This window comes from Papaver somniferum, chromosome 1, assembly GCF_003573695.1.
Source record: "Papaver somniferum cultivar HN1 chromosome 1, ASM357369v1, whole genome shotgun sequence".
In the NCBI taxonomy this organism is placed as follows: domain Eukaryota; kingdom Viridiplantae; phylum Streptophyta; class Magnoliopsida; order Ranunculales; family Papaveraceae; genus Papaver; species Papaver somniferum.
Window position 1 is genome coordinate 244,050,317 of NC_039358.1, and position 18,041 is coordinate 244,068,357.

The window sequence follows — 18,041 nt, forward strand, 5'->3', positions numbered from 1 at the left end:
GGTAACTTCTTAATTTTCAGTTCTCGTGCTAAAGTTTTGTTTGATACTGGTGCTACCCATTCGTTTATATCTCTTCACCTAGCTGCGTATATAGGTTTAAGTGTTGATCCTTTAGGGTTTAATTTGAATGTGTCTTCACCACTTGGGAGTTTGGTTACTATCAGTAAGGTATGTAAGAATTGTGAGTTAACTCTTGGTGACCGTAGGGTGAGTATAGATCTTATACCACTGAAAATGCAAGAGTATGACGTTATTGTGGGTATGGATTGGATGTCACACAATCATGCCATATTGCGTTGTTCTGAAAAGAAGATTTCTTTCGTGACAACGAGTGGGAATCGTGTGTTCGTGCAAGGGGAAAGGTGGAAATTCATTACTCCATCTCTTCCTGGGAAAAAGAGACGAAACGAAACAGAGGAATATATTGGTTACTTGGCGTATCTAGACGAGGAGGACACCAACACCAAGGTGACAAAAGAAGCAAGGATTGTTCGAGATTTTCCAGATATCTTTCCAGAAACATTGCCAGGATTGCCACCAAGGAGAGAGGTTGACTTCGTGATGGAAGTACAACCAGGAACTACACCAATATGTCTATCTCCTTATCGTATGACGCCGAAGGAAATGAAGGAGTTACGGAAGCAACTAGATGAATTACTAGAATTGGGATTCATCAGACCAAGCACATCACCATGGAGAGCCCCAGTTTTGTTTGTTCTGAAAAAGGATAAAACATTGAGGATGTGTATTGATTACCGGAAGCTGAATCAAGTGACTATCAAGAATAAATATCCTTTGCCCCGAATAGACGACTTGTTCGACCAGTTGAAGGGAGCACGATATTTTTCTAAGATTGATCTCCGTTCCGGGTACCATCAATTGAGAATACGAGAGGAAGATATCCAGAAGACAGATTTTGGCACTTGTTTTGGGCACTATGAGTTTCTTGTGATGTCGTTTGGGTTGACGAATGCACCTGCAACATTCATGGACTTGATGAATAGAGTCTTCAGGCCTTATTTGAATCAGTTTGTGGTGGTATTTATTGATGATGTTCTTATTTACTCTAAAAGTGAAGAGGAGCACGAGAAACACCTTCAGATTGTGTTGCAGACTTTGGGAGACAACAAGCTATATGCCAAGAGAAGTAAATGCGAGTTCTGGATACCAGAAGTGTTATTCTTGGGCCATGTCATTTCTGGTCGAGGAATAGCTGTAGATCCAGAGAAGATAGCGGCAGTAGTTAAATGGAAATCTCCAAGAAATGTGTTTGAAGTTAGGAGTTTCTTGGGTTTGGAAGGATACTACAGAAGGTTTGTGGAGAATTTCTCGAGGATAGCTGCATCTCTCACTCAACTGACCAAGAAAGGTGTAAAATTTGAATGGACAACAAAGTGTGAGGAATCATTTGCGGAATTAAAGCGTAGGTTAACATCAGCGCCTATCTTAACAACACCTGAAGCAGGACTTGGTTATGAGGTGTATTGTGATGCATGCGGAACTGGGTTGGGTGGAGTTCTTATGCAGAAGGGAAAGGTAATAGCTTATGCTTCGCGACAACTGAAAACTCATGAGAAGAATTATCCCACTCATGATTTGGAGTTGGCAGCAGTGGTGTTTGTACTTAAGCTCTGGCGACATTATCTCTACGGCGAAAACTTTGTCGTATTTTCGGATCACAAGAGCTTGAAGTATATATTCAGCCAATAAGAGTTGAATATGAGGCAGAGAAGGTGGTTTGATCTTTTGAAGGATTATGAGTTTACTTTGAACTATCATCCGGGAAAAGCAAATGTAGTAGCAGATGCTCTTAGTAGAAAGGGTCCAGTAGCCTCTTTGAAGATGATGGAAGAGTTCAAAGATTTTAATCTCATCGTTGATTATAATGATGAGAAAGCATTTCTATCTCACATATCAGTAGTTCCAGAGATTGTGGGGAAGGTGATTGAAGCACAAATAACTGATATTAGTCTACAAGAAGTAAAAGGGAAGTTAACTACAGGAGAGGCACCTGTAAATTGGTCATTCGGGACTAATGGAGGTATTTGCTTTAGGGGCGGATTGTGTGTACCAGAGAATGAGGCCTTGCGAAAGGAGATTCTAGCTATGGCACACGAATCTGTCGTTACACTTCATCCTGGAACTACCAAGATGTATTATGACTTGAGACGTCAGTTTTGGTGGAAGGGTATGAGGAAGGATGTCGCTTTGTTTGTTTCAAGATGCCTTACTTGTCAAAGGGTGAAGGCCGAGCATCAACGACCAGCAGGACTACTCCAACCATTATCAGTTGCAGAATGGAATGGGATTCCATTGCTATGGATTTCGTTAGAGGGTTGCCTAAATCTCAGCAGGGCAGAGATAGTGTATGGGTGATCATCGATCGACTTACGAAATCATCTCATTTTCTTCCAGTGAAGCAGTCAGACAATGTTACTAGTTTGAGTAACTTGTACATCCGAGAGATCGTAAAGCTACATGGTATCCCTATGTCGATTGTTTCAGACAGAGATCCCTTGTTCGCATCTAGATTCTGGAAAGAGTTCCAGTCGGCCTTTGGAACTAAGTTGAATATGAGCACCGCGTTTCACCCCCAAACAGATGGACAATCAGATAGAACAATCCAAGTGTTGGAAGACATGCTTAGAGCATGTGCCTTGGATTTTAAAGGGAGTTGGAGTGAACAACTACCACTCATTGAGTTTGCCTACAATAATAGCTACCATTCTAGCATCGGAATGGCACCGTTTGAAGCCTTATATGGTAGACCGTGTAGAACACCATTGTGTTGGGCAGAAGTCAGTGAGAAGAGCGTTATGGGGCCAGAAGTTGTTCAAGAGACGACAACGAAGATAAAGATTATTCAAGATCGTCTAAGGACAGCTCAAAGTCGACAGAAAAGCTACGCTGACCAAAGAAGAAGACCTTTAGAGTTTGAAGTTGGAGACCAAGTCTTCTTGAAGGTTAGTCCAAGACCTGGCATTAAACGATTTGGTAAGAAGAGTAAATTGGCGCCATGTTACATTGGGCCATTTGAAATTCTACATCGTATTGGTGAAGTAGCTTATCGATTAGCTTTACCACCTTCGTTGGCGAATATACATAATGTATTTCACGTATCCATGCTTCGGAAGTACCATGCGGATCCATCACACGTCATCGAATGGCAAGACATACAATTGAATGAGGACGCAACCTATATCGAGAAACCATTACGAGTTGTGGACTCCAAAGAGCAAGTCTTACGAAACAAGACCATCAAATTAGTGAAAGTGATTTGGCAACATCACAACACTGACGAGATAACTTGGGAACTAGAATCTGAGATCCGGGAGAGATATCCGGAGCTACTTGAAGGTAACTTTCATACCTCTTTCCTTTGTCTTGAATTTCGGGACGAAATTCTTTTAAGGGGGTAATAATGTAGCATCTCGGTTCTTTTTCTTAAGTACTAGGGTGCGAACCCAATCCATATGGATTGGGAGGCTAGATTTAATGCATTGTGGAGCGTTGAACCTAGTTGTTGTCGTGTTTCGGTTGCGAAACACTTGATAATTTCTTGAGAAACCATGTTTCTCTTCGTGTGAGCCAGCCTTGGTGTGTACTTATGCCAATAAGGATACATATTTCATGGATTTTAGAGAACACGACACTTGCAAGGGGTACGTGTCATGTTTTAATCGAATCAGGGGTATTTTAGTCTTTTTAGCTCTCTTGATAAACTTAAAAATACGATTTTCTTTCAAAATCAGATTATGTTCTCCCATGTTCGATTCATCTCTTTCACTAGCAGAAAAATCAGACACAAAAACTAGAAATTGAAGCATATCTTTCATAGTTTGATCCGTTGCTTGAATTCATTGCTTTGGAGCTCCTGTTTCACATCAAAGGTAGGGGGAATTCCTTCTCAAAACTGTTTTGAATCTTCAATTTATATATATATGTTGATTCTCTGATTTACAACTCAAAGGAATTCATATCTTCACATTCTTACAATGGGATTTGTGTTAGAATTCTAAATTTCAAGTTAACATGTTGATCCTCTTTGATTTGAATGATTGGGTTCATGAGAAAGGTTATGGTTTTCAAATAATTTCATGTTTAAGTCATGATTCTTTCAAAATATATCCTGGGTTACTTGGATCTATTGGAATTGTTCTCTATTTCTTGATAGAACTCAAATTAGGGCATTTCAGGATTCAGAAAACAGATTACTGTCATGTTTTTGAGATGGTTTAAACACCAGGTTCATGTTACTCTTATTTTTGATCATATTTTTATTATGAAAGAGTTTTTTTTATACTTTCTAACGAGCTAAGAAACGTCGAATTCGGAAATATAATGTAGCATGTGTGAATTTTCAACTGAACAATATTAAAACTGAAAAATTCCTGTAACAGTTTTCTGTCAGTTTGTGTCAAAGGAGTTTTGAACACGTTAATGACCTTGTTTGATTTTCTTATAATTTTTATGTGATATCCTATTGTCTGTACTTTAAGACTAGCCGAAAAACACTCAATTTGATTGAGTAACGAAGCCTATGTGAATTTTCGAGTATAGGCTATCCAAACTGTGAATTTCAGGAACCAATTCTGCTGTCCAGTTTTCCTAAGGTCTGTTAACACAGGTACATCTAACTTTTGTTACCTATTATTATTTTTCTGTTAAAGATGGTCTCATCTAGTTTCAAACAAGACTTAACTCACTGAATTCCGTCGCTCAATGAATTTTGCACGAATTTTTGAGTGGAGACTGAGCAAACTAAAAACTGCAGGAAAACAGTTTCTGTCCTGCTTTGTCAAGACGTTTTAAACACATGTGTATAACTGTATCTTATTTCCTATGAACTCTATGTTAAATATGTTTTTATGTATTTTCTAACGATATCAAAACCACTGAATTCCATTGCATAATGAATTTTGTGTGAATTTTTGTTTGGAGTTAAGCAAAACTGAATTTCTGGAGTGTTTTAGAGTAAATCATGGAGTTAACTCATATGTATGGTTTTGTTTTTTGTATTTAGCCTTATGTATGAATACTCCTCATTGATTTTAGCTTTGTTTCATAAAGTTCAAGCTAAGGTAAGGGCATTTCATGGTTCATGAATTGGAACTTTGACAGTTTAAGCGATATTCATATTTAACGATACTTATGAACTATCTATCGATCGTTTGAGCACTCTTTTGGTTACAAATGCTACTGATGAGTTTGTCGGGCCCATTAGGGGCAATCCATACTAATGGCTACCTGCGGAAGATCATCTGGGACGATGGTTAGTTTTCAGATAAACTCCGACACTTGGTAGGACCCTCACAGTAGAAGATTGCGAACTCAATCGCTTTGGATGATTTCAGAATGGTTTACTGACTTTATAAAGTCTGTGAAACTTGGATATGGATGTGCTCAACAACTTAATTTTTTATTTACATATATTTGATGTTTTTGGCTATCCTTATTGGGCATTGAATTGTACGTTCGACTTCGTATCATCGTCTCCCTACTGGGCTGTGGCTCACCCTATTTGTTTTGTTTTCCACAGAGTTTGAGAGCGGCTTGAGGCAGTAAGCTTGTTAAAGCTTGGTGCGTAAAGCATTGGGGGTCAAAGTGAGTACACTCGCTTTTTTTTGTTCATGTATATATCTACGTGTAATCTGGGATGGTTTGTGAAAACTAGTACTTTGTGTTTACTTTGTGAAGGTTTGAAAAGGAAATCTTTTGTTACTTTTGTAAATGAGGTTTATGTTGATAGTTGTGTTTTTGTTTGAAAATCGGCTAAAGCTATTTTGTTGTAATCTTTAAGCTACCACCTTTGAGTGAACTTCTTAAAGAAATTAAATCCTTTTTGGTATTGTTTATATAAGTGTAAAGTCTTGATTTTTGGTACTTTTGAATTAATCAGTTTTGTACTAGTCGATCCCTCTTTTATCTTTAAACTGTTTTCTTTAGTATATTTTCGTTTTGGCAACTCGGAAGATTGAAAACTTGTCGGTTGACTGGACACCACGGCCAATCGAAAGCGAAAAATTTTCTGGGTCGTCACAGTTGGTATCAGAGCAAATGTTTCGATTTTCTTTGGGTTTCTCTTTGTTTTGTGTTAGTGATACCAGCAAATTTACTCTATTTTGCTTTGGATTGTGAGTATTTAAGTGTTGGTTTTGTTGTGAGATTTCTAAAAAGGAGTTTAAAAAAAAAAAAAAAATCTTTTTATTTGGGAATTTTTAGAAAACTACCAGATTCCGTGATATGTATATGATTGGGTGGTTAGTAATGAGTAGTTACTGACAAAACTAACCGAGCTAACTCGTTGAAAGTTTGATTCGTAGATGTCAAATATGGAAAAAATAGCTCGTTCTACTCCAACTAAGAAGATCAAGGTTCTGAATAAGAGAACCAAGACTATGCAGCAAGATATGGCAGAGCTAGCAGGTTCCGTGAAGACCATTGCTAAAGCTATAGAGAAGCCGAACAAATCCAGTCATGAAGTTGATGTACGAAGGTTCAAGAAATCTTTAGGTAATGACTTCATATTTCATGGAACCGAGGAACCAACTGATGCTGAAAAGTGGTTGCTGGGTATAAAGAAAGAATTGAAAGTTATGTTGGTTTCAGAGGAAGACAAAGTGAGATTTGTTACATACATGTTCCATGGGGATGCTGATTTTTGGTGGAGCTCCATTGAGAGAATGGAAAATGTATCACGGATGTCTTGGGAAAGATTTGAGGAGTTGTTTTTAGAGAAATATTTCCCACCGACTGCTCAAGCTGCAAAATGTATGGAGTTTGCATTATTGGAGCAGGGGGATATGTCAGTAACTCAGTTAGATAAGAAGTTTGCAGAGTTAGAACGACATGGACAACATTTGGTACCGACCCAGGAGCTGAGGGCTCGTAAGCTAGAGTGTGCTTTGAAGGGACCCATTCGAGATAGGGTGGTCAGTCATAACCATAACACGTATGCTGCAGTCTTAAAATCTGCGTTGGCTGTTGAAGCTAGTTGGGCTAAAACACTGAAAGAGAGAGAATCTCGTGAAAAGAAGAAGAAGGTGAAACAAAACCCACAAGCACGGCATAAGCGACCACGTACCGAATCTCCGGTGAAGAAGGAGAAGAAGTCTGGGACAGAGTGTTATAATTGTAGAGAGGAAGGTCATTACGCCAGAGATTGCCCCCATCCACAGAGGCAGAGACCACAGAACACGAATCAGCCACGTAATCAGAATGTTGGTAATAGACCGCAAAACCAGCCACATAGTCAGAATGTTGGTGGTAGACCTCAGAATCAGCCACGTACTAACGCACCGCCATTCCAGCCGAGGCAACCAAACGTCCAAGGGAAGCTTAACTATGTTGCAGAGGTTAGAGGAGAAGCACAGAACTCCGTTATCGAGGGTAACTTCTTAATTTTCAGTTCTCGTGCTAAAGTTTTGTTTGATACTGGTGCTACCCATTCGTTTATATCTCTTCACCTAGCTGCGTATATAGGTTTAAGTGTTGATCCTTTAGGGTTTAATTTGAATGTGTCTTCACCACTTGGGAGTTTGGTTACTATCAGTAAGGTATGTAAGAATTGTGAGTTAACTCTTGGTGACCGTAGGGTGAGTATAGATCTTATACCACTGAAAATGCAAGAGTATGACGTTATTGTGGGTATGGATTGGATGTCACACAATCATGCCACATTGCGTTGTTCTGAAAAGAAGATTTCTTTCGTGACAACGAGTGGGAATCGTGTGTTCGTGCAAGGGGAAAGGTGGAAATTCATTACTCCATCTCTTCTTGGGAAAAAGAGACGAAACGAAACAGAGAAATATATTGGTTACTTGGCGTATCTAGACGAGGAGGACACCAACACCAAGGTGACAGAAGAAGCAAGGATTGTTCGAGATTTTCCAGATGTCTTTCCAGAAGCATTGCCAGGATTGCCACCAAGGAGAGAGGTTGACTTCGTGATCGAAGTACAACCAAGAACTACACCAATATGTCTATCTCCTTATCGTATGGCGCCGAAGGAAATGAAGGAGTTACGGAAGCAACTAGATGAATTACTAGAATTGGGATTCATCAGACCAAGCACATCACCATGGAGAGCCCCAGTTTTGTTTGTTCTGAAAAAGGATAAAACATTGAGGATGTGTATTGATTACCGGAAGCTGAATCAAGTGACTATCAAGAATAAATATCCTTTGGCCCGAATAGACGACTTGTTCGACCAGTTGAAGGGAGCACGATATTTTTCTAAGATTGATCTCCGTTCCGGGTACCATCAATTGAGAATACGAGAGGAAGATATCCAGAAGACAGCTTTTGGCACTTGTTTTGGCACTATGAGTTTCTTGTGATGTCGTTGGGTTGACGAATGCACCTGCAGCATTCATGGACTTGATGAATAGAGTCTTAAGGCCTTATTTGAATCAGTTTGTGGTGGTATTTATTGATGATGTTCTTATTTACTCTAAAAGTGAAGAGGAGCACGAGAAACACCTTCAGATTGTGTTGCAGACTTTGAGAGACAACAAGCTATATGCCAAGAGAAGTAAATGCGAGTTCTGGATACCAGAAGTGTTATTCTTGGGCCATGTCATTTCTGGTCGAGGAATAGCTGTAGATCCAGAGAAGATAGCGGCAGTAGTTAAATGGAAATCTCCAAGAAATGTGTTTGAAGTTAGGAGTTTCTTGGGTTTGGCAGGATACTACAGAAGGTTTGTGGAGAATTTCTCGAGGATAGCTGCATCTCTCACTCAACTGACCAAGAAAGGTGTAAAATTTGAATGGACAACAAAGTGTGAGGAAGCATTTGCGGAATTAAAGCGTAGGTTAACATCAGCGCCTATCTTAACAACACCTGAAGCAGGACTTGGTTATGAGGTGTATTGTGATGCATGCAGAACTGGGTTGGGTGGAGTTCTTATGCAGAAGGGAAAGGTAATAGCTTATGCTTCGCGACAACTGAAAACTCATGAGAAGAATTATCCCACTCATGATTTGGAGTTGGCAGCAGTGGTGTTTGTACTTAAGCTCTGGCGACATTATCTCTACGGCGAAAACTTTGTCGTATTTTTGGATCACAAGAGCTTGAAGTATATATTCAGCCAAAAAGAGTTGAATATGAGGCAGAGAAGGTGGTTTGATCTTTTGAAGGATTATGAGTTTACTTTGAACTATCATCCGGGAAAAGCAAATGTAGTAGCAGATGCTCTTAGTAGAAAGGGTCCAGTAGCCTCTTTGAAGATGATGGAAGAGTTCAAAGATTTTAATCTCATCGTTGATTATAATGATGAGAAAGCATTTCTATCTCACATAGCAGTAGTTTCAGAGATTGCGGGGAAGGTGATTGAAGCACAAATAACTGATATTAGTCTACAAGAAGTAAAAGGGAAGTTAACTACAGGAGAGGCACCTGTAAATTGGTCATTCGGGACTAATGGAGGTATTTGCTTTAGGGGCGGATTGTGTGTACCATAGAATGAGGCCTTGCGAAAGGAGATTCTAGCTATGGCACACGAATCTGTACTTACACTTCATCCTGGAACTACCAAGATGTATTATGACTTGAGACGTCAGTTTTGGTGGAGGGGTATGAGGAAGGATGTTGCTTTGTTTGTTTCAAGATGCCTTACTTGTCAAAGGGTGAAGGCCGAGCATCAACGACCAGCAGGACTACTCCAACCATTATCAGTTGCATAATGGAAATGGGATACCATTGCTATGGATTTCGTTAGAGGGTTGCCTAAAGCTCAGCAGGGCAGAGATAGTGTATGGGTGATCATCGATCGACTTACGAAATCATCTCATTTTCTTCCCGTGAAGCAGTCAGACAATGTTACTAGTTTGAGTAACTTGTACATCCGAGAGATCGTAAAGCTACATGGTATCCCTATGTCGATTGTTTCAGACAGAGATCCCTTGTTCGCATCTAGATTCTGGAAAGAGTTCCAGTCGGCCTTTGGAACTAAGTTGAATATGAGCACCGCGTTTCACCCCCAAACAGATGGACAATCAGAGAGAACAATCCAAGTGTTGGAAGACATGCTTAGAGCATGTGCCTTGGATTTTAAAGGGAGTTGGAGTGAACAACTACCACTCATTGAGTTTGCCTACAATAATAGCTACCAGTCTAGCATCAGAATGGCACCGTTTGAAGCCTTATATGGTAAACCGTGTCGAACACCATTGTGTTGGGCAAAAGTCAGTGAGAAGAGCGTTATGGGGCCAGAAGTTGTTCAAGAGACGACAACGAAGATAAAGATTATTCAAGATCGTCTAAGGACAGCTCAAAGTCGACAGAAAAGCTACGCTGACCAAAGAAGAAGACCTTTAGAGTTTGAAGTTGGAGACCAAGTCTTCTTGAAGGTTAGTCCAAGACCTGGCATTAAACGATTTGGTAAGAAGAGTAAATTGGCACCACGTTACATTGGTCCATTTGAAATTCTACATCGTATTGGTGAAGTATCTTATCGATTAGCTTTACCACCTTCGTTGGCGAATATACATAATGTATTTCACGTATCCATGCTTCGGAAGTACCATGCGGATCCATCACACGTCATCGAATGGCAAGACATACAATTTAATGAGGATGCAACCTATATCGAGAAACCATTACGAGTTGTGGACTCCAAAGAGCAAGTCTTACGAAACAAGACCATCAAATTAGTGAAAGTGATTTGGCAACATCACAACACTGAGGAGATAACTTGGGAACTAGAATCTGAGATCCGGGAGAGATATCCGGAGCTACTTGAAGGTAAATTTCATAGCTCTTTCCTTTGTCTTGAATTTCGGGACGAAATTCTTTTAAGGGGGTAATAATGTAGCATCTCGGTTCTTTTTCTTAAGTACTAGGGTGCGAACCCAATCCATATGGATTGGGAGGCTAGATTTAATGCATTGTGGAGCGTTGAACCTAGTTGTTGTCGTGTTTCGGTTGCGAAAAACTTGATAATTTCTTGAGAAACCATGTTTCTCTTCGTGTGAGCCAGCCTTGGTGTGTACTTATGCCAATAGGGATACATATTTCATGGATTTTAGAGAACACGACACTTGCAAGGGGTACGTGTCATGTTTTAATCGAATCAGGGGTATTTTAGTCTTTTTAGCTCTCTTGATAAACTTAAAAATACGATTTTCTTTCAAAATCAGATTATGTTCTCCCATGTTCGATTCATCTCTTTCACTAGCAGAAATTTCAGACACAAAAACTAGAAATTGAAGCATATCTTTCATAGTTTGATCCGTTGCTTGAATTCATTGCTTTGGAGCTCTTGTTTCACATCAAAGGTAGGGGGAATTCCTTCTCAAAACTGTTTTGAATCTTCAATTTATATATATGTTGATTCTCTGATTTACAACTCAAAGGAATTCATATCTTCACATTCTTACAATGGGATTTGTGTTAGAATTCTAAATTTCAAGTTAACATGTTGATCCTCTTTGATTTGAATGATTGGGTTCATGAGAAAGGTTATGGTTTTCAAATAATTTCATGTTTAAGTCATGATTCTTTCAAAATATATCCTGGGTTACTTGGATCTATTGGAATTGTTCTCTATTTCTTGATAGAACTCAAATTAGGGCATTTCAGGATTCAGAAAACAGATTACTGTCATGTTTTTGAGATGGTTTAAACACCAGGTTCATATTACTCTTATTTTTGATCATATTTTTATTATGAAAGAGTTTTTTTATACTTTCTAACGAGCTAAGAACCGTCGAATTCGAAAATATAATGTAGCCTGTGTGAATTTTCAACTGAACAATATTAAAACTGAAAAATTCCTGTAACAGTTTTCTGTCAGTTTGTGTCAAAGGAGTTTTGAACAAGTTACTGACCTTGTTTGATTTTCTTATAATTTTTATGTGATATCCTATTGTCTGTACTTTAAAACTAGCCGAAAAACACTCAATTTTATTGAGTAACGAAGCCTATGTGAATTTTCGAGTATAGGCTACCCAAACTGTGAATTTCAGGAACCAATTCTGCTGTCCAGTTTTCCTAAGGTCTGTTAACACAGGTACATCTAACTTTTGTTACCTCTTATTATTTTTCTGTTAAAGATGGTCTCATCTAGTTTCAAACAAGACTTAACTCACTGAATTCCGTCGCTCAATGAATTTTGCACGAATTTTTGAGTGGAGACTGAGCAAACTAAAAACTGCAGGAAAACAGTTTTTGTCCTGCTTTGTCAAGACGTTTTAAACACATGTGTATAACTGTATCTTATTTCCTATGAACCCTATGTTAAATATGGTTTTCTCTATTTTCTAACGATATCAAAACCACTGAATTCCATTGCATAATGAATTTTGTGTGAATTTTTGTTTGGAGTTAAGCAAAACTGAATTTCTGGAGTGTTTTAGAGTAAATCATGGAGTTAACTCATATGTATGGTTTTGTTTTGTGTATTTAGCCTTATGTATGAATACTCCTCATTGATTTTAGCTTTGTTTCATAAAGTTCAAGCTAAGGTAAGGGCATTTCATGGTTCATGAATTGAAACTTTGACAGTTTAAGCGATATTCATATTTAACGATACTTATGAACTATCTATCGATCGTTTGAGCACTCTTTTGGTTACAAATGCTACTGATGAGTTTGTCGGGCCCATTAGGGGCAATCCATACTAATGGTTACCTGCGGAAGATTGTCTGGGACGATGGTTAGTTTTCAGATAAACTCCGACACTTGGTAGGACCCTCACAGTAGAAGATTGCGAACTCAATCGCTTTGGATGATTTCAGAATGGTTTACTGACTTTATAAAGTCTGTGAAATTTGGATATGGATGTGCTCAACAACTTAATGTTTTATTTACATATATTTGATGTTTTTGGCTATCCTTATTGGGCATTGAATTGTACGTTCGACTTTGTATCATCGTCTCCCTACTGGGCTGTGGCTCACCCTATTTGTTTTGTTTTCCACAGAGTTTGAGAGCGGCTTGAGGCAGTAAGCTTGTTAAAGCTTGGTGCATAAAGCATTGGGGGTCAAAGTGAGTACACTCGCTTTTTTTTGTTCAGGTATATATCTACGTGTAATCTGGGATGGTTTGTGAAAACTAGTACTTTGTGTTTACTTTGTGAAGGTTTGAAAAGGAAATCTTTTGTTACTTTTGTAAATGAGGTTTATGTTGATAGTTGTGTTTTTGTTTGAAAATCGGCTAAAGCTATTTTGTTGTAATCTTTAAGCTACCACCTTTGAGTGAACTTCTTAAAGAAATTAAATCCTTTTTGGTATTGTTTATATAAGTGTAAAGTCTTGATTTTTGGTACTTTTGAATTAATCAGTTTTGTACTAGTCGATCCCTCTTTTATCTTTAAACTGTTTTCTTTAGTATATTTTCGTTTTGGCAACTCGGAAGATTGAAAACTTGTCGGTTGACTGGACACCACAGCCAATCGAAAGCGAAAAATTTTCTGGGTCGTCACAGTTGGTATCAGAGCAAATGTTTCGATTTTCTTTGGGTTTCTCTTTGTTTTGTGTTAGTGATACCAGCAAATTTACTCTATTTTGCTTTGGATTGTGAGTATTTAAGTGTTGGTTTTGTTGTGAGATTTCTAAAAAGGAGTTTAAAAAAAAAAACAAAAAAAAACTTTTTATTTGGGAATTTTTAGAAAACTACCAGATTCCGTGATATGTATATGATTGGGTGGTTAGTAATGAGTAGTTACTGACCAAACTAACCGAGCTAACTCGTTGAAATTTTGATTCGTAGATGTCAAATATGGAAAAAATAGCTCGTTCTACTCCAACTAAGAAGATCAAGGTTCTGAATAAGAGAACCAAGACTATGCAGCAAGATATGGCAGAGCTAGCAGGTTCCGTGAAGACCATTGCTAAAGCTATAGAGAAGCCGAACAAATCCAGTCATGAAGTTGATGTACGAAGGTTCAATAAATCTTTAGGTAATGACTTCATATTTCATGGAACCGAGGAACCAACTGATGCTGAAAAGTGGTTGCTGGGTATAAAGAAAGAATTGAAAGTTATGTTGGTTTCAGAGGAAGACAAAGTGAGATTTGTTACATACATGTTCTATGGGGATGCGGATTTTTGGTGGAGCTCCACTGAGAGAATGGAAAATGTATCACGGATGTCTTGGGAAAGATTTGAGGAGTTGTTTTTAGAGAAATATTTCCCACCGACTGCTCAAGCTGCAAAATGTATGGAGTTTGCATTATTGGAGCAGGGGGATATGTCAGTAACTCAGTTAGATAAGAAGTTTGCAGAGTTAGAACGACATGGACAACATTTGGTACCGACCCAGGAGCTGAGGGCTCGTAAGCTAGAGTGTGCTTTGAAGGGACCCATTCGAGATAGGGTGGTCAGTCATAACCATAACACGTATGCTGCAGTCTTAAAATCTGCGTTGGCTGTTGAAGCTAGTTGGGCTAAAACACTGAAAGAGAGAGAATCTCGTGAAAAGAAGAAGAAGGTGAAACAAAACCCACAAGCACGACATAAGCGACCACGTACCGAATCTCCGGTGAAGAAGGAGAAGAAGTCTGGGACAGAGTGTTATAATTGTAGAGAGGAAGGTCATTACGCCAGAGATTGCCCCCATCCACAGAGGCAGAGACCACAGAACACGAATCAGCCACGTAATCAGAATGTTGGTAATAGACCGCAAAACCAGCCACATAGTCAGAATGTTGGTGGTAGACCTCAGAATCAGCCACGTACTAACGCACCGCCATTCCAGCCGAGGCAACCAAATGTCCAAGGGAAGCTTAACTATGTTGCAGAGGTTAGAGGAGAAGCACAGAACTCCGTTATCGAGGGTAACTTCTTAATTTTCAGTTCTCGTGCTAAAGTTTTGTTTGATACTGGTGCTACCCATTCGTTTATATCTCTTCACCTAGCTGCGTATATAGGTTTAAGTGTTGATCCTTTAGGGTTTAATTTGAATGTGTCTTCACCACTTGGGAGTTTGGTTACTATCAGTAAGGTATGTAAGAATTGTGAGTTAACTCTTGGTGACCGTAGGGTGAGTATAGATCTTATACCACTGAAAATGCAAGAGTATGACGTTATTGTGGGTATGGATTGGATGTCATACAATCATGCCACATTGCGTTGTTCTGAAAAGAAGATTTATTTCGTGACAACGAGTGGGAATCGTGTGTTCGTGCAAGGGGAAAGGTGGAAATTCATTACTCCATCTCTTCCTGGGAAAAAGAGACGAAACGAAACAGAGGAATATATTGGTTACTTGGCGTATCTAGACGAGGAGGACACCAACACCAAGGTGACAGAAGAAGCAAGGATTGTTCGAGATTTTCCAGATGTCTTTCCAGAAGCATTGCCAGGATTGCCACCAAGGAGAGAGGTTGACTTCGTGATCGAAGTACAACCAGGAACTACACCAATATGTCTATCTCCTTATCGTATGGCGCCGAAGGAAATGAAGGAGTTACGGAAGCAACTAGATGAATTACTAGAATTGGGATTCATCAGACCAAGCACATCACCATGGAGAGCCCCAGTTTTGTTTGTTCTGAAAAAGAATAAAACATTGAGGATGTGTATTGATTACCGGAAGCTGAATCAAGTGACTATCAAGAATAAATATCCTTTGCCCCGAATAGACGACTTGTTCGACCAGTTGAAGGGAGCACGATATTTTTCTAAGATTGATCTCCGTTCCGGGTACCATCAATTGAGAATACGAGAGGAAGATATCCAGAAGACAGCTTTTGGCACTTGTTTTGGCACTATGAGTTTCTTGTGATGTCGTTTGGGTTGACGAATGCACCTGCAGCATTCATGGACTTGATGAATAGAGTCTTAAGGCCTTATTTGAATCAGTTTGTGGTGGTATTTATTGATGATGTTCTTATTTACTCTAAAAGTGAAGAGGAGCACGAGAAACACCTTCAGATTGTGTTGCAGACTTTGAGAGACAACAAGCTATATGGCAAGAGAAGTAAATGCGAGTTCTGGATACCGGAAGTGTTATTCTTGGGCCATGTCATTTCTGGTCAAGGAATAGCTGTAGATCCAGAGAAGATAGCGGCAGTAGTTAAATGGAAATTTCCAAGAAATGTGTTTGAAGTTAGGATCTTCTTGGGTTTGGCAGGATACTACAGAAGGTTTGTGGAGAATTTCTCGAGGATAGATGCATCTCTCACTCAACTGACCAAGAAAGGTGTAAAATTTGAATGGACAACAAAGTGTGAGGAAGCATTTGCGGAATTAAAGCGTAGGTTAACATCAGCGCCTATCTTAACAACACCTGAAGCAGGACTTGGTTATGAGGTGTATTGTGATGCATGCGGAACTGGGTTGGGTGGAGTTCTTATGCAGAAGGGAAAGGTAATAACTTATGCTTCAACTGAAAACTCATGAGAAGAATTATCCCACTCATGATTTGGAGTTGGCAGCAGTGGTGTTTGTACTTAAGCTCTGGCGACATTATCTCTACGGCGAAAACTTTGTCGTATTTTCGGATCACAAGAGCTTGAAGTATATATTCAGCCAATAAGAGTTGAATATGAGGCAGATAAGGTGGTTTGATCTTTTGAAGGATTATGAGTTTACTTTGAACTATCATCCGGGAAAAGCAAATGTAGTAGCAGATGCTCTTAGTAGAAAGGGTCCAGTAGCCTCTTTGAAGATGATGGAAGAGTTCAAAGATTTTAATCTCATCGTTGATTATAATGATGAGAAAGCATTTCTATCTCACATAGCAGTAGTTCCAGAGATTGTGGGGAAGGTGATTGAAGCACAAATAACTGATATTAGTCTACAAGAAGTAAAAGGGAAGTTAACTACAGGAGAGGAACCTGTAAATTGGTCATTCGGGACTAATGGAGGTATTTGATTTAGGGGCGGATTGTGTGTACCAGAGAATGAGGCCTTGCGAAAGGAGATTCTAGATATGGCACACGAATCTGTACTTACACTTCATCCTGGAACTACCAAGATGTATTATGACTTGAGACGTCAGTTTTGGTGGAGGGGTATGAGGAAGGATGTCGCTTTGTTTGTTTCAAGATGCCTTACTTGTCAAAGGGTGAAGGCCGAGCATCAACGACCAGCAGGACTACTCCAACTATTATCAGTTGCAGAATGGAAATGGGATTCCATTGCTATGGATTTCGTTAGAGGGTTGCCTAAAGCTCAGCAGGGCAGAGATAGTGTATGGGTGATCATCGATCGACTTACGAAATCATCTCATTTTCTTCCCGTGAAGCAGTCAGACAATGTTACTAGTTTGAGTAACTTGTACATCCGAGAGATCGTAAAGCTACATGGTATCCCTATGTCGATTGTTTCAGACAGATATCCCTTGTTCGCATCTAGATTCTGGAAAGAGTTCCAGTCGGCCTTTGGAACTAAGTTGAATATGAGCACCGCGTTTCACCCCCAAACAGATGGACAATCAGAGAGAACAATCCAAGTGTTGGAAGACATGCTTAGAGCATGTGCCTTGGATTTTAAAGGGAGTTGGAGTGAACAACTACCACTCATTGAGTTTGCCTACAATAATAGCTACCAGTCTAGCATCGGAATGGCACCGTTTGAAGCCTTATATGGTAGACCGTGTAGAAAACCATTGTGTTGGGCAGAAGTCAGTGAGAAGAGCGTTATGGGGCCAGAAGTTGTTCAAGAGACGACAACGAAGATAAAGATTATTCAAGATCGTCTAAGGACAGCTCAAAGTCGACAGAAAAGCTACGCTGACCAAAGAAGAAGACCTTTAGAGTTTGAAGTTGGAGACCAAGTCTTCTTGAAGGTTAGTCCAAGACCTGGCATTAAACGATTTGGTAAGAAGAGTAAATTGGCGCCACGTTACATTGGGCCATTTGAAATTCTACATCGTATTGGTGAAGTAGCTTATCGATTAGCTTTACCACCTTCGTTGGCGAATATACATAATGTATTTCACGTATCCATGCTTCGGAAGTACCATGCGGGTCCATCAGACGTCATCGAATGGCAAGACATACAATTGAATGAGGACGCAACCTATATCGAGAAACCATTACGAGTTGTGGACTCCAAAGAGCAAGTCTTACGAAACAAGACCATCGAATTAGTGA

At 39.4% G+C, this 18,041-nt stretch overlaps 1 protein-coding gene and 1 long non-coding RNA gene across 2 annotated transcripts; both read left to right on the forward strand.

Moving 5' to 3' along the window:
* Window positions 1–4,514: 4,514 nt before the first annotated feature.
* LOC113322810 lies at window positions 4,515–6,600 on the forward strand. The gene is made up of 3 exons (XR_003347286.1): window positions 4,515–4,627; window positions 5,540–5,604; window positions 6,324–6,600. It is a non-coding gene; the product is annotated as an uncharacterized LOC113322810 (long non-coding RNA).
* Window positions 6,601–13,720: 7,120 nt separating this feature from the next.
* LOC113275363 lies at window positions 13,721–15,507 on the forward strand. Its single transcript, XM_026524850.1, has 2 exons — window positions 13,721–15,343; window positions 15,454–15,507. Exons 1-2 carry the CDS (start codon window positions 13,721–13,723, stop codon window positions 15,505–15,507), a joined length of 1,677 nt encoding a protein of 558 aa, XP_026380635.1.
* The last annotated feature ends 2,534 nt before the right edge of the window (window positions 15,508–18,041 follow it).

Excerpts from the sequence above, each read along its gene's own strand:
- LOC113275363 (XM_026524850.1), top strand. The coding sequence starts at position 13,721 with ATGGAAAAAATAGCTCGTTCTACTCCAACTAAGAAGATCAAGGTTCTG. Across the intron at positions 15,344-15,453 it reads AGGTTGACTTCGTGATCGAA|ACCAAGCACATCACCATGGA; the intron begins GTACAACCAGGA and ends GGGATTCATCAG.